Raw genomic sequence first — 16,791 nt, forward strand, 5'->3', positions numbered from 1 at the left:
TTGGGGATGCTTTTCTGCAAAGGGGACAGGACGACTGCACCATATTGAGGTGAGTATGGATGGGGCCATGTATCGCGAGATCTTGGCCAACAACCTCCTTCCCTCAGTAAGAGCATTGAAGATGGGTCGTGGCTGGGTCTTCCAGCATGACAACGACCCGAAACACACAGCCAGGGCAACTAAGGAGTGGCTCCGTAAGAAGCATCTCAAGGTCCTGGAGTGGCCTAGCCAGTCTCCAGACCTGAACCCAATAGAACATCTTTGGAGGGAGCTGAAAGTCCGTATTGCCCAGCGACAGCCACGAAACCTGAAGGATCTGGAGAAGGTCTGTATGGAGGAGTGGGCCAAAATCCCTGCTGCAGTGTGTGCAAACCTGGTCAAGACCTACAGGAAACGTATGATCTCTGTAATTGCAAACAAAGGTTTCTGTACCAAATATTAAGTTCTGCTTTTCTGATGTATCAAATACTTATGTCATGCAATAAAATGCAAATTAATTACTTAAAAATCATACAATGTGATTTTCTGGATTTTTGTTTTAGATTCTTTCTCTCACAGTTGAAGTGTACCTATGACAAAAATTACAGACCTCTACATGCTTTGTAAGTAGGAAAACCTGCAAAATCGGCAGTGTATCAAATACTTGTTCTCCCCACTGTATGTATCCTATAATGTAATGCTTACAATAGGAACATCCTTTTGTAACTCTCACTATTTGGTAATGTCTTATTCAAAATGTTGACATTTTATTTATTGTTTTTACTACCTTGTTTCACAAATAAAGACCCAACTCTGGCAAAGATTCTGGGGGTGAATAAATCAACACATTTCATCCAAAAAGGTCAAACATATCAAATAATATTAATGACTGGAAACAGACATTTCAAAGCTGATTTAATTCCACCATTTACAGTTAAAAGCTGACGTGAAGAACAAAAAAATAGTAGACATTGTTTTCTCGATATCCAAAATCGACAAATAAAAAGTCCTGTGGTGGGGGCTTACCCTTAGGTAATCTTGGACAGTGTCCAGTTCCACTCTGGTGGCTTTTTGGGGCTCGTCTGACCACTGGCCGGCAAGTGACATCTCTTGCCTGTACAATCAATCTTTCAATACGATCAATGCCTTATTCACACCCCTGTGTGGTTAGTTTTGTCATCTTTGTTCTCTCTTCTTTTCCAAATCTGGAACACAGAACCACACAACACAACTGACAGTTACAGGGAGTCAGTAACTTATCTAGACATAAACCTGTAAATTAGAGAACAGCATCTTGTATAATCAGTTGTCAATGTGACAACAGAGCTTACCTGAATGTAGGCCTCTGACAGTGTGATCATCTGGGGCAGGATATCTGTCACCTGTAGGTCCTGCAGCTCGTACCACTTCCCAGTGCCCTTCAGTGACCCCCCAAAAAAGGCACACATTAGCACCAATAACTGAACAGGACGAGTATTTATTTCACTATGTCATAAAATACTGCACATCTAAAGCTCTGCAAATGTGATCCTTTAGAGTACACAAGGAGAAAGTCCTAAAAAATGCAGCTGTCACTTACATGATGCAGGACATGTATTCTGTATGCCCCATCAGTGGGCTTCCCATCATGCACCACGTTGGCCACCAGGTCATAGGTGGTGTTCTTCTCTGTGACCTGTGCCTCTTCTGTCAGGTACTCACGAAGGTCTACGTTCCTGGTCAAGGAGCAAATGCAAGGAGTCAAAAATACAGACATGAAATCATCAGGCTGAGCATGATGCTAAATAACCATTGAGTACATGGGGAAAGTATGCAACAATCTCTTACGTGAAGGGGAAGTTGACGATGGTGGGGTTCTTCTCCACAAAGAAGTTGTTCTTGGTGAACCTCTTGATGCAGAAGATGAGATAGGGGGGAAGCTTGAGCAACTGGAACCTTTTGAGGAAATTCTCTTTGTAGGTTTTATACTCCTAAAAGCAAACAGGAGGGTGAAGGGACCAGAGGAAAGTGCGAAGAGGTGAGGAAAATCAAGAGGTGATAAAGCACTTAAGATTATTTCAAACAGAAGCTGAAGTCTCACAGGCCATCTTTCCAAATCTTGTCCCGTTGACTCGACTTTTGAAAGATTTTGCTTTGGATGGGAGCGCTGGCTGTTAACACTCGCTTTTGTTTTAGTAGCCTATGCAGCATTAGTTTTGTATCCTATGCTAGCTAGCTTGTTGCAAGTCAGAATTTTTCTGAAACAACATTGGTTGGTAGAGCAACCCATGCAACATTTGTTTGGCTTGATAAGTGGCAACGCATCACTAGTTTCCATCTAGCCCACCCCTTTATACCGTCTTCATGAGGCTTTCAAACAAAACGTGAGAAGCCTAGGCTTCTGAGGCTAGTTTTCATTTAACTTGGTGGGAGAGATGGTTGGCTTGAAGATAGGAGTGCTGTTCCTCTGAGCTAATGTAAGTGGGAGTTTGAGGGCAGTACCTTCTCTGTGTTGCCGTTAAACTTTGCCAGGATGTTGAAGAGGGGGACCTGTGGGATGATGAGCTGCTCCTTCTCATCCTTGTACAGTGGGGCTGTGGGGAGGTCAAGGGTCAGGAAGAGGAAGGTAGACTCCGACATCTCCTCCTGGTACTCCTCCTTCAACAGCAGAGCCTCCTTCTCTTCTGGTGGCTGGAGAGAGAGAAAGGTATGTAATATTAACTATTTAGATTTTCAAATATGTAATCATATTGAAGTCATGAATTTACAAGTAAGGATTTAAACTTTGATACAATGATGCAGTCTTCATTTTACAAAGGTCTGACAATAAGCCACTCACCAAATCTGGGTGAGGAAGCTTCTTGGAGAAGATACGCATGGAACCCTGGAACACTTTGGTAAGGCTTGCTATATTGGCGATAGGCGACAGATGGGACAGAAGAGGGAGATATCTTTGTTAATCTCATAGGTTGTATAGTGAGGAAGACAACACTGAATGATAAAGACAATGAAAAAGGTTTAAGTCATATCCTTCCCCAACATCACTCCCTCCACCCCAGTCATCAGTCCCCTTCACCTCCCACTCACAAGGTTTCTTCTTGGTTCCTCCCAGTGCGCTGTGCAGAGCATTCATGAACCATGACAGAAAGTCCACAGCATCCCCTACAGGACAGAGACCAATCAGCAGATTAGTTTATTCGCAACATAAAGGGCAACACATACAGTTGAAGTCGGAAGTTTACATACACTTAGGTTGGAGTCATTAAAACTCATTTTCAACCACTCCACAAATTTCTTGTTAACAAACTATCGTTTTGGCAAGTTGGTTAGGACATCTACTTTGTGCATGACACAAGTAATTTTTCCAACAATTGTTTACAGACAGATTATTTCACTTATAATTCACTGTATCACAATTCCAGTGGGTCAGAAGTTGACTGCCTTTAAACAGCTTGGAAAATTCCAGAAAATTATGTCATGGCTTTAGAAGCTTCTAATAGGCTAATTGACATCATTTGAGTCAATTGGAGGTGTACCTGTGGATGTATTTCAAGGCCTACCTTCAAACTCAGTGCCTCTTTGCTTGACATGTGAAAATCAAAAGAAAATCAGCCAAAACCTCAAAAAAAATTGTAGACCTCCACACGTCTGGTTCATCCTTGGGAGCAATTTCCAAATGCCTGAAGGTACCACGTTCATCTGTACAAACAGTAGTACGCAAGTATAAACACCATGGAACCACGTAGCCGTCATACCGCTCAGGAAGGAGACGCGTTCTGTCTCCTAGAGATGAACGTAATTTGGTGCGAAACGTGCAAATCAATCCCAGAACAACAGCAAAGGACCTTGTGAAGATGCTGGAGGAAACAGGTACAAAAGTATCTATATCCACAGTAAAACGAGTCCTATATCGTCATAAGCTGAAAGGCCGCTCAGCAAGGAAGAGGCCACTGCTCCAAAACCGCCATAAAAAACCCGACTAAGGTTTGCAACTGCACATGGGGACAAAGATCGTACTTTTTGGAGAAATGTCCTCTGGTCTGATGAAACAAAAATAGAACTGTTTGGCCATAATGACCATTGTTATGTTTGGAGGAAAAAGGGGAAGGCTTGCAAGCCGAAGAACACCATCCCAACCGTGAAGCACAGGGTTGGCAGCATCATGCTGTGGGGGTGCTTCGCTGCAGGAGGGACTGGTGCACTTCACAAAATAGATGGCATCATGAGGAAGGAAAATGATGTGGATATATTGAAGCAACATCTCAAGACATCAGTCAGGAAGTTAAAGCTTGGTCGCAAATGGGTCTTCCAAATGGACAATGACCCCAAGCATACTTCCAAAGTTGTGGCAAAATGGCTTAAGGACAACAAAGTCAAGGTATTGGAGTGGCCATCACAAAGCCCTGACCTCAATCCTATAGAACATTTGTGGGCAGAACTGAAAAAGCGTGTGCGAGCAAGGAGGCCTACAAACCTGACTCAGTTACAGTGGGGGCAAAAAGTATTTAGTCAGCCACCAATTGTGCCAGTTCTCCCACTTAAAAAGATGAGAGGCGCCTGTAATTTTCATCATAGGTACACGTCAACTATGACAGACAAAATGAGAAGAAAAAAAAATCCAGAAAAACACATTGTAGGATTTGTAATGAATTTATTAGCAATTTATGGTGGAAAATAAGTATTTGGTCAATAACAAAAGTTTCTCAATACTTTGTTATATACCCTTTGTTGGCAATGACACAGGTCAAACGTTTTCTGTAAGTCTTCACAAGGTTTCACACACTGTTGCTGGTATTTTGGCCCATTCCTCCATGCAGATCTCCTCTAGAGCAGTGATGTTTTGGGGCTGTCGCTGGGCAACACGGACTTTCAACTCCCTCCAAAGATTTTCTATGGGGTTGAGATCTGGAGACTGGCTAGGCCACTCCAGGACCTTGAAATGCTTCTTACGAAGCCACTCCTTCGTTGCCCGGGCGGTGCGTTTGGGATCATTGTCATGCTGAAAGACCCAGCCACGTTTCATCTTCAATGCCCTTGCTGATGGAAGGAGGTTTTCACTCAAAATCTCACGATACATGGCCCCATTCATTCTTTCCTTTACACGGATCAGTCGTCCTGGTCCCTTTGCAGAAAAACAGCCCCAAAGCATGATGTTTCCACCCCCATGCTTCACAGTAGGTATGGTGTTCTTTGGATGCAACTCAGCATTCTTTGTCCTCCAAACACGACGAGTTGAGTTTTTACCAAAAGTTATATTTTGGTTTCATCTGACCATATGACATTCTCCCAATCCTCTTCTGGATCATCCAAATGCACTCTAGCAAACTTCAGACGGGCCTGGACATGTACTGGCTTAAGCAGGGGACACGTCTGGCACTGCAGGATTTGGAGTCCCTGGCGGCGTAGTGTGTTACTGATGGTAGGCTTTGTTACTTTGGTCCCAGCTCTCTGCAGGTCATTCACTAGGTCCCCCCGTGTGGTTCTGGGATTTTTGCTCACCGTTCTTGATCATTTTGACCCCACGGGGTGAGATCTTGCATGGAGCCCCAGATCGAGAGAGATTATCAGTGGTCTTGTATGTCTTCCATTTCCTAATAATTGCTCCCACAGTTGATTTCTTCAAACCAAGCTGCTTACCTATTGCAGATTCAGTCTTCCCAGCCTGGTGCAGGTCTACAATTTTGTTTCTGGTGTCCTTTGACAGCTCTTTGGTCTTGGCCATAGTGGAGTTTGGAGTGTGACTGTTTGAGGTTGTGGACAGGTGTCTTTTATACTGATAACAAGTTCAAACAGGTGCCATTAATACAGGTAACGAGTGGAGGACAGAGGAGCCTCTTAAAGAAGAAGTTACAGGTCTGTGAGAGCCAGAAATCTTGCTTGTTTGTAGGTGACCAAATACTTATTTTCCACCATAATTTGCAAATAAATTCATAAAAAATCCTACAATGTGATTTTCTGGATTTTTTTCTCTCATTTTGTCTGTCATAGTTGACGTGTACCTATGATGAAAATTACAGGCCTCTCTCATCTTTTTAAGTGGGAGAACTTGCACAATTGGTGGCTGACTAAATACTTTTTTCCCCCCCACTGTACACCAGCTCTGTCAGTAGGAATGGGCCAAAATTCACCCAACTTATTGTGGGAAGCTTGTGGAAGGCTACCCGAAACGTTTGACCCAAGTTAAACTATTTAAAGGCAATGCTACCAAATACTAATTGAGTGTATGTAAACTTCTGACCCACTGGGAATGTGATGAAAGAAATAAAAGCTGAAATAAATCGCTCTACTATTATTCTGACATTTCACATTCTTAAAATAAAGTGGTGATCCTAACTGACCTAAGACAGGGAATTTGTACTAGGATTAAATGTCAGGAATTGTGAAAAACTGAGTTTAAATGTATTTGGCTAAGGTGTATGTAAACTTCTGACTTCAACTGTACATACATTTGACTGTACTAAAAACATTTTGTTCTTAAGAATCATGGCTCACGGCCTAACTGAATGTGATATAATAAAATCGTACCTTACTTGGTGATCTGGAAGTTCTTCTTGCTACACAGCACTACGGCCTGTAACATCTCGTGGGGTGACACGTGGGCCTTGAAGTTCCGTGGGTTCCACAGCTTGCGCATCAGCTCACCGAATCGCTGCACCAGCAGGACCATGATGTCACCAGGTGGCCTACGGATGCCGCAGTAATTCTCCTCTTCCAGAAAGTAGTTCCGCAGTGGGGGCACATTGGACAGTGCCTGGAAGGATAAAGACAGTTCACAATAATCATTTTACATTCAAGTCATTTAGCAGACGCTCTTATCCAGAGCGACTTACAGTAGTGAGTGCATACATTTTCATACTGGTCCCCCGTGGAACTCGAACCCAAAACCCTGGCGTTGCAAGCGCCATGCTCTACCAACTGAGCTACATGGATGATCACACAGGAAAAGGTTTAGCAGCATGTGAATGGTGAGAGGTCTGATTCACCAGTGGATACTCTGTGGAGGATAACAGTCTTACCTGCAGCACCACATTAGCGTAGTCATTACCCTTGATGTTGTTGAGCCCCACTATGCCAGGCACTCATACAGCTTGCCCTGCTTGTCCAATCCAGAAATGTTCTGTCTGGTGAACGTGGGCTTCAGTACATACTAAACACAAAGAACAAAAATATATGACCACCTCCATTATTGCACAAACCATGGCTGAACAATAACAGTTATACCTTATAATTCAGAACTATTGGTTTAGCACCATTTAATCAGTGCATGTTTGAATGAATGCATCTGACACTTCCTCCACTGCTTGTGCAGTGGAGGAGATCTTCGTGGGCTATACTCAGCCTTGTGTCTGGGTAGTAGGTTGGTGGTCTGTTGATATCCCTCTGGTGGTCTGGGGGCTGTGATTTGACAAAGTGGTTGGGGTTATATCTTGCCTGGTTGACGATGCACCTGTCCGGGTGTATCGTCGGACAGGGCCACAGTGTCTCCCGACACCCCATCTCAGCCTCCAGTATCTATGCAGCAATAGTCTATGTGCCGGGGGGCTAGGGTCAGTCTGTTACATTGAGGGAAAAAAGTATTTGATCCCCTGCTGATTTTGTACGTTTGCCCACTGACAAAGACATGATCAGTCTATAATTTTAATGGTAGGTTTATTTGAACAGTGAGAGACAGAATAACAACAAAAAAATCCAGAAAAACGCATGTCAAAAATGTTATAAATTGATTTGCATTTTAATGAGGGAAATAAGTATTTGACCCCTCTGTAAAACATTACTTAGTACTTGGTGGCAAAACCCTTGTTGGCAATCACAGAGGTCAGACGTTTCTTGTAGTTGGCCACCAGGTTTGCACACATCTCAGGAGGGATTTTGTTCCACTCCTCTTTGCAGATCTTCTCCAAGTCATTAAGGTTGAGGCTGACGTTTGGCAACTCGAACCTTCAGCTCCCTCCACAGATTTTCTATGGGATTAAGGTCTGGAGACTGGCTAGGCCACTCCAGGACCTTAATGTGCTTCTTCTTGAGCCACTCCTTTGTTGCCTTGGCCGTGTGTTTTGGGTCAATGTCACGCTGGAATACCCATCCACGACCCATTTTCAATGCCCTGGCTGAGGGAAGGAGGTTCTCACCCAAGATTTCACGGTACATGGCCCCGTCCATCGTCCCTTTGATGCGGTGAAGTTGTCCTGTCCCCTTAGCAGAAAAACACCCCCAAAGCATAATGTTTCCACCTCCATGTTTGACGGTGGGGATGGTGTTCTTGGGGTCATAGGCAGCATTCCTCCTCCTCCAAACACGGCGAGTTGAGTTGATGCCAAAGAGCTCCATTTTGGTCTCATCTGACCACAACACTTTCACCCAGTTCTCCTCTGAATCATTCAATGTTCATTGGCAAACTTCAGACTGCCCTGTATATGTGCTTTCTTGAGCAGGGGGACCTTGCGGGCGCTGCAGGATTTCAGTCCTTCGCGGCGTAGTGTGTTACCAATTGTTTTCTTGGTGACTATGGTCCCAGCTGCCTTGAGATCATTAACAAGATCCTCCCGTGTAGTTCTGGGCTGATTCCTCAACGTTCTCATGATCATTGCAACTCCACGAGGTGAGATCTTGCATGGAGCCCCAGGCCGAAGGATATTGACAGTTATTTTGTGTTTCTTCCATTTGCGAATAATCGCACCAACTGTTGTCACATTCTCACCAAGCTGCTTGGCGATGGTCTTGTAGCACATTCCAGCCTTGCGTGGTCCTCTGTAGCTCAGCTGGTAGAGCACGGCGCTTGTAACGCCAAGGTAGTGGGTTCGATCCCCGGGACCACCCATACACAAAAAATGTATGCACGCATGACTGTAAGTCGCTTTGGATAAAAGCGTCTGCTAAATGGCATATTATTATTATTACTATTGTGTAGGTCTACAATCTTGTCCCTGACATCCTTGGAGAGCTCTTTGGTCTTGCCCATGGTGGAGAGTTTGGAATCTGATTGATTGATTGCTTCTGTGGACAGGTGTCTTTTATACAGGTAACAAACTGAGATTAGGAGCACTCCCTTTAAGAGTGTGCTCCTAATCTCAGCTCGTTACCTGTATAAAAGACACATGGGAGCCAGAAATCTTTCTGATTGAGAGGGGGTCAAATACTTATTTCCCTTATTAAAATGCAAATCAATTTATAACATTTTTTACATGCGTTTTTCTGGATTTTTTTGTTGTTATTCTGTCTCTCATTGTTCAAATAAACCTACCATAAAAATTATAGACTGATAATTTCTTTGTCAGTGGGCAAACGTACAAAATCAGCAGGGGATCAAATACTTTTTTCCCTCACTGTATATCTGGTGAAAATTATCCTGTCTTATCTGGTGTCCTGTGTGGATTTAAGTATGCTCCCTCTAATTCTCTCTCTCTCTCTCTCCTCCCGGAGGACCATGCCTCAGGACTTTCTGTATAGCACTTTGTGACATGTGCCGATGTAAAAAGGGCTTAATAAATACATTTGATTGATATGGTATTTCTTATTACAGGGTTAATGTGTGCAAACCCATCTATGTGGACTCAACGTGATGTCTTCCAGGATGAGTCAATGATCTCATAGTTATCTGGCAGACAGTAGAACTTGAGTGTGTGCAGATTGAGGAACACATGGTGGGTGAGCTGCACACTGAGACACACACACACATTAGTTTAGGTCAAATCATTTCTGAACACTTCTCAGGTAGGGAGGCAAGTAACAATGTTAATCTTGAAGTATTGGATACTTTACCTTGGAAGTATTTCCCACAGATGAGACAGGCATAGACGTTGATGTGGGAGAGCGAGATGGAGCACAGCTTCTCAAAATCAAAGTCCAGCACACTCCTGAAGACAAAGGTATTAGAGGTGAGTGACACAAATATTACACATTCAAGAAATGCCTGTTCTTGTACATCTTCCATGTTAAAAACAGTGGACATTTAACGTTACCTATTGATTGTGTCGAGGTAGGGACAGTGGCGACTTCTGCGGTCCTCGGATGAACAGCCTATTTTCACAGGCACTGTAGCTATAAGACAAAGAACATGACAACAAATAATTCAGTGTAGCTAGCTAATTTGATGCCTAGCAATGACAACAATCGTAGCTATCTAGCTAACAGTAGCTACATTACGCCAGAGCTTTCTGTTTACAAAAAGCCTCTGGCTAACACTAACTTAGCTAGAAGTTGCCAGAAGATACCTACTCTACCATTGCACTTGAGATGCACTGGGTTCGGAATGCAGTCATGGTTACATTAAGACACCGTGGAGCCGGCGCGAGACACGAGTTGGAAAATGTACCTCAATGACACTGCCATTCCAAAATGGCTGTGGTGGCCACTGGTAGCTAGCATGAGGACGAAAATGACAATTTCAAGGGGAAACTAGCAGTATTTCAATCTTCTCTGTGAAGCCATGTTAACAAACAGATCACCGTCCATTTCTAATCCCACCGTACCTTATCCGCTATGCAATCTGGTTTCCAAGCTGGTCATGGGTGCACCTCAGCCACGCTAAAGGTCCTAAACGATATTATAACCGCGATCGATAAAAGACAGTACTGTGCAGCATTCTTCATCGACCTGGCCAAGGCTTTCGACTCTGTCAATCACCGCATTCTTATTGGCAGACTAAATAGCCTTGGTTTCTCAAATGACTGCCTCGCCTGGTTCACCAACTACTTCTCAGATAGAGTTCAATGTGTCAAATCGGAGGGCCTGTTGTTTGGACCTCTGGCAGTCTCTATGGGGGTGCCACAGGGTTCAATTCTCGGGCCGCCTCTATTCTCTGTGTATATCAATGATGTCGCTCTTGCTGCTGGTGACTCTCAGATCCACCTCTACGCAGACGACACCATTTTGTATACATCTGGCCCTTCATTGGACACTGTTAACAAACCTCCAAACGAGCTTCAATGCCATACAACACTCCTTCCGTAGCCTCCAACTGCTCTTAAAACGCTAGTAAAACTAAATGCATGCTCTTCAATCGAACGTTGCTTGCCCGACTAGAATCACTACTCTCGGCGGGTCTGACTTAGAATATGTGGACAACTACAAATACCTAGGTGTCTGGTTAGACCGTAAACTCTCCTTCCAGACTCACATTAAGCATCTCCAATCCAAAGTTAAATCTAGAATCGGCTTCCTATTTCGCTATAAAGCCTCCTTCACTCATGCTGCTAAACATGCCCTCGTAAAACGGACTATCCTACCGATCCTTGACTTCGGCGATGTTATTTAGAAAATAGCCTCCAACACTCTACTCAGCAAATTGGATGTAGTCGATCACAGTGCCATCCGTTTTGTCACCAAAGCCCCATATACTACCCACCATTGTGACCTGTACGCTCTCGTTAGCTGGCCCTCACTACATATTCATCGCCAAACCCACTGGCTCCAGGTCATCTATAAATCACTGCTAGGCAAATCCCCGCCTTATCTTAGCTCATTGGTCACCATAGCAACACCCACCCGTAGTATGCACTCCAGCAGGTATATCTCACTGGTCATCCCCAAAGCCAACACCTCCTTTGGCCGCCATTCCTTCCAGTTCTCTGCTGCTAATGACTGGAACAAACTGCAAAAATCTCTGAAGCTGGAGATTCTTATCTCCCTCACTAACTTCAAGCATCGATTGTCAGAGCAGCTTACCGATCACTCCACCTGTACACAGCCCATCTGTAATTAGCCCACCCAACTACCTCATCCCCATATTGTTATTTATTTTGCACCCCAGTATCTCTATTTGCACATCTTCTTCTGCACATCTATCACTCCAGTGTTAATACTAAATTGTAATTATTTTGCACTATGGCCTATTCATTGCCTTACCTCCATAACTTACTACATTTGCACACACTGTATATAGATTTTCTATTGTGTTATTGACTGTATGTTTTGTTTTATCCCATGTGTAACTGTGTTGTTTTTAATCGCACTGCTTTGCTTTCTTGGCCAGGTTGCAGTTGTAAATGAGAACTTGTTCTCAACTGGCTTACCTGGTTAAATAAAGGTGAAATAAAAAATAAAAAGCAGTGTGGATAAAGGTACAATTTGGAGTTCAGTGGCATATCCCAGCCCTGCATTGAGGTACGTTTTCCAACCTATGATGTGTATAAACCCTGGATGACGGACAGGGGACGCTGTATTGATGCCACAGCGCAGCCATCTTGGTACTCCTCCTCCATTGTAAACAATTATACATATGTGGGAGACCCGTTTGAGGTGTTGAATATGGTGAAGTATGCGCTGGGAAAAGTAGAGTCTGTCAGAGTGACCAGGAGTGGTCTTATTTTGTTCATTGTATTTCTTTAGAACAGAGGAAGATTGCACTGAGGCTCAAAAGAATCCGGACAACAGAAGTTTTGTTTTGAACTTCGGAGTAGAGCACCCATCAAAGGAGTCATCTCAGGGGTGACGACGGATGTTCAGGTGAGAATACCTGAAGAGAATTCCTGGTGTGGTTGTCTGACCTGCTGGGTGAATGGAGAAAAATATGGAAGTCCGTCGGTCCTGACAGAGTATACTGAAGAACAGATGACGGTGTTGATCCCGAGTTCCTGGAGTGCCCTGTAAGGGTGAAGGAGATTAGGTGGCAAAAGTTAGAGCTGAGGCGATTAAAATAATTGAGAAAACAAGTGATGCTAGCGAAGATATGGTAGTGGACGCACCACAGCCTGTAGTAAATGTTTGCTGCCAGTCAAAAGATACCCTGTGTGTTAAAAGGGTGGATTTTGTGGTGTTCATTGCCACAGTTAAACTGTATGGCACAGGTCTCAAAGAAGTCTGGACATTATTGTGGCTGCGGTATAAATGTTTTTGGGACTAAATTATTTTACATCTGAAGACTTGCAAGGGATACTGGCACCGGAAGACCCGCCCTCCCAGGTTCCCCTTGAGCTTGTGTTGGGATCAGATCTATTTAATTTAACAGAAAAGTAGTTTAGTTTATTTATTTTTTCCGTTTTTTGGGAATCCCGTTTCATTAAATTGTGCGATCGCCAATATAACATAGAATAATTAGAAGTAGTGTCTTAATGTGTTGCGTTCCGACCCCAGTGTAGCTCAGTGTAAACAAGCGTAACAGTAGGGTCGGTATCTTCTGGCAAAACTAGACGGACACTTTTGAAGCTGGGATCTTAGCTAGTTAACAATACATTAGTCAACTAGAACTAGCTACCTACCGACAATGTTATTTAGGTTAACTAGCTAACTTGGCTAGCAAATATTAACATATACGCTTGGAAATAAACGCTAGCTTGTCACTAGCTAGCGTTAGCTTATACACGGTTTCAAATCGTTAACGTTAGTTACCTTCATCGTTTTCCAAGTCAACTTCTCTCTCCCGTTTTACAAAGACCATCGTGTTAATCTTTGATGCGTATGGGGAAAAATAGAGATAATATTACTAAAGCCAGGGGTGAGTTGATTTTGCTAGTAGCTAGCTAAGCTCCCCAAACGAAGAGCAGTGCACACATCCAAAACTCCCGGTTTCAATATCAAGATGGCCAACCAGAATTTAACCCCGTGTTTTCACATTTACTCTGGCAAAAACAGAACGGTTGAGATTAAATAGTGTTGGCCATTTTTATTTGGGCCTCTAAAGAGCAACGCAGCTTTTAAACAATTTAAAAAGAAAATAATTCATGAAGATTAAAAATGTGAGAAAAGTATCATTTGCAGGGGTAGAAACTTTTTCCTAAAAATAGATTATGGACAGGCTCGTAACTCCGTGTGCAATTCTAGTTAGACAGTAGCCCAGACCACTTTGAAAGGTTCGTCACTAGTTACCACAGTCACAAAGTCATAAACCCCGCCCATTTCTACTATTTCTCTTCTTAAAATGTGATTTTAAAACCTTAACCACAATGATAACCTCATGCCTAACCTTAAATTAAGACCAAAAAGTACGTTTTTGTTTTAATGAATTTTTACGATAGCCAAGGTTGACTTAGTGGCTGTGGTAACTAGTGGAAGCCCTTAGAAAGATTGATTAACGTTATGATGCAGTTGATGGTGTTGTGCATATAAAGAAGTAATAATGTTCCATTTTAAATACTAAATACATTGTCCATCATCTCTCACGATGGAGATTTTGCGGGATGATGAAGAACAAGCGCTCAAATATAAACGTACGGGTCGTTTGGACATGAGCCATGGTTTCTTATACCACATTCGAAGGAACCAGATTGCCAGGTGAATCACTAATCTGAGCTAACATGCCGTGCGGGGTGTATATTTGTCTATCTATTTTGTCAATGTAATCAATTCTGAGAGCGTTCAGTTTCGAGGGTTTTCTTGATAATGTTGAAATTCATCGCTAGTACGCCTACTCATTCCAACCTCTACTGGGCATGCGCACAACGTCTAACAGAGAACTGCCCCTCTTACATTTTACATTTTAGTCATTTAGCAAACGCTGTTATCCAGAGCGACTTACAGTTAGTGAGTGCATACATTTTCATACTGGCTCCCGTCGGAAACGAACCCACAACCCTGGCGTTGCAAGCGCCATGCTCTACCAACTGAGCTAAAGGGGACTCTTCAGAGTATCAATACCATTGACAGATATTGCTGTCTGCTGTGTACAAACTACACCCATCACAGCTCACTCGTCATGGATATTGTTAGAAGTTGGACACTCACAATCATTCCAATGGTTTGAATTAAATGGCCTTCTTACTCTCTAATTTATATAAATAATGTCTCTCTTACTGCAAGATTCAGACACTGACTTATCACTTTGATGTCTTGCAGAGATGACTATGATAAGCAGGTAAAGCAGGCCAATGAGCGTCAGAGGACCAGGCTCACCACTACCCCCCGACGGCCCCGCCGGCCAGATATCCAAGTGTACCATCCTCGACGCGGAAGTAAGAAAACACTGCTGCTAGTATGAACTCTTCTGTCAACTTGATGTAAGACTCAGTTTAGTGGTGATGTGTATTTATGTATGTGTCTCCAGATGGATCTGAGCCAGGAGGGGGTGCAGAGACTGAAGAGGGGAATGAGAGTGGGTCGAGTACAGAGCCAGAGACCCATGGAACTGAACTCTTCTGGCTGGACTACCAGGCTGACTCTGGCCGTGTCACCTCCTTCATTGTACACAAGGTCTGTCTGTCTAGTGTCTATATAGTTATGATGGTGCTCATCCTGTTGCATGCAGAACAATGTGCCCTCGTGACCCCTGTTTCCTGTCTCTTAGGAGGACAAGCCAGAGAGGGTGGTGGAGCGCGTAGCAGAGGAGAATGTTCTGGACTCAGCCATGAGGGTGACACTGCAGGCCCGGGTTCGAAAGGAAATGGATAAACGTCTGGACAAACGCTGAAGGAAGAGAATTAAGTTAACAGACAGTGATGAGAGAGAGGGGTGAGGAGGAGCCAGAGGCCTTTGTTTACCCTCCAGCCAACCCTCTTCCTGTATGTAATGAATACTAGTAGCAGAGGTCTACTCTGGACTCACATTCTGAGGGACTGTTAACCAGGATCTGAGTGACATCACACAGCCACGCTGTCCCCTCTGTGCTAGTGTACAACCATGGTGAAAAGACTGACTTACAGAAGGGTAAAAATGGAGCCGTCCTCATATCTCCTGTATTGGGCTGGCATCTCTGACCCTGGGTCATGTCTGTAGGGGCCCTGTGAAACTGGCGTTGTCTTGTGGTTGAATGGACCATTGGCTGTCAACCTGCTCCAAAGGACAGAGTTAAATGTGAAATGCTGTGTGTAACGTCCATTTTTATAGTTTACTTCGCTACTTGAGTCATCTCTATCTGCTCTCTCTCTCCATGCTGCTTTCCACACAGCCCTAGCCCCGCCCCCTGTCTCTCAAGGGGCACGCATTTGTTGTTCCTCGACCTTGAGACACTTAGTAGACCGGTAGTATGGTTAGGCTACAGTATTGCTGTACGATAGGAGCACAACATAATAGCCTGTTTAATCTCAAAGGCAGGAGATAGACACACAATCATGTATTGATAAACAAAATATTTAACAACAATTCATATTTTGCGTAGACATGTGGACTGTAGGCAGCATTTACTTTGAATTTGTTCAATAGACAATCAATGTTGTAGAATGTGTAGCCAGTGTTTGGCACTCGCTATAGGCGGCATGCATTTTTTGTTTTAATTAAGTCACTGCAAAAAATTAAAACATTCTGCCCATACCTCTACAGAAATGTGATCACATTTGCCATTGCGCTTTCCTTTAGCAAATATCATGGCCCAGTTCCAACATCTCCAAATCATACAGCAAATGAGGGCGTTGTTGTTACCATAAAAGGTGAATGGAGGGCATTTTCCAGGCGGAGTTGTAGCGTTAGTTCACGCACAAATATAGTATGGCTCTGATTTACCAATGAAAACATGCATATATGTTGTGTGCGACAGTTTGATAGATCCCAATCATTTGTTTGCACGTAAATCCTAGAATCTCCACGTACGCCAGAATTTAGTTCGACATTTATGCACGGTTAATAAATGAGGCCCCAGAAACTGTGACGCCACCCCTGTGAATGTTTGTTTTTAACCACACAGTGACATCCTCTGCCCCATAGAAAGTGTGATGCGTTTGCTGTGTTTACATAATGTACTTTTAGTTTATATGGATGTGGTTTAAATCCAGTGGAGGCTGCTGAGGGGAGGACGGCTCATAATAATGGCTGGAACGGCGCGAATGGAATGGCATCAAACACATGGAAACCATGTGATTGATGTATTTGATACCATTCCACCTATTCCGCTCCAGCCATTACCACATGCCTGCCCTCCCCAATTAAGGTGCCACCAACCTCCTGTGTCACATTTGTTTTGCAAAGTGC

General features: G+C 43.6%; 1 protein-coding gene and 1 pseudogene across 2 annotated transcripts; one reads left to right on the top strand and one right to left on the bottom strand.

The window, feature by feature from the left end:
- Window positions 1-877: 877 nt before the first annotated feature.
- LOC121584882 lies at window positions 878-13,452 on the bottom strand (annotated as a pseudogene).
- Window positions 13,453-13,835: 383 nt separating this feature from the next.
- LOC121584880 (UPF0561 protein C2orf68 homolog) lies at window positions 13,836-16,664 on the top strand. 2 transcript variants are annotated; one of them, XM_041901077.2, is made up of 4 exons: window positions 13,837-14,166; window positions 14,728-14,843; window positions 14,936-15,081; window positions 15,176-16,664. In XM_041901077.2, exons 1-4 carry the CDS (start codon window positions 14,057-14,059, stop codon window positions 15,296-15,298), a joined length of 495 nt encoding a protein of 164 aa, XP_041757011.1. In that variant the 5' UTR covers window positions 13,837-14,056; the 3' UTR covers window positions 15,299-16,664. The 2 variants fall into 2 exon arrangements, with proteins under 2 accessions (XP_041757010.2, XP_041757011.1); XM_041901076.2 differs by having other exon boundaries at window positions 13,836-14,166; window positions 14,936-16,664.
- Window positions 16,665-16,791: the final 127 nt, after the last annotated feature.

This window comes from Coregonus clupeaformis, chromosome 16 (assembly GCF_020615455.1).
Source record: "Coregonus clupeaformis isolate EN_2021a chromosome 16, ASM2061545v1, whole genome shotgun sequence".
In the NCBI taxonomy this organism is placed as follows: Eukaryota; Metazoa; Chordata; class Actinopteri; order Salmoniformes; family Salmonidae; genus Coregonus; species Coregonus clupeaformis.

What these genes read in the sequence shown, in the direction of transcription:
- LOC121584880 (XM_041901076.2), top strand. Translation starts at nt 14,057, where the DNA reads ATGGAGATTTTGCGGGATGATGAAGAACAAGCGCTCAAATATAAACGT. An exon ending in CGAAGGAACCAGATTGCCAG is followed by an intron (nt 14,167 to 14,727) that starts GTGAATCACTAA and finishes GATGTCTTGCAG; the next exon opens with AGATGACTATGATAAGCAGG. An exon ending in GTACCATCCTCGACGCGGAA is followed by an intron (nt 14,844 to 14,935) that starts GTAAGAAAACAC and finishes ATGTGTCTCCAG; the next exon opens with ATGGATCTGAGCCAGGAGGG.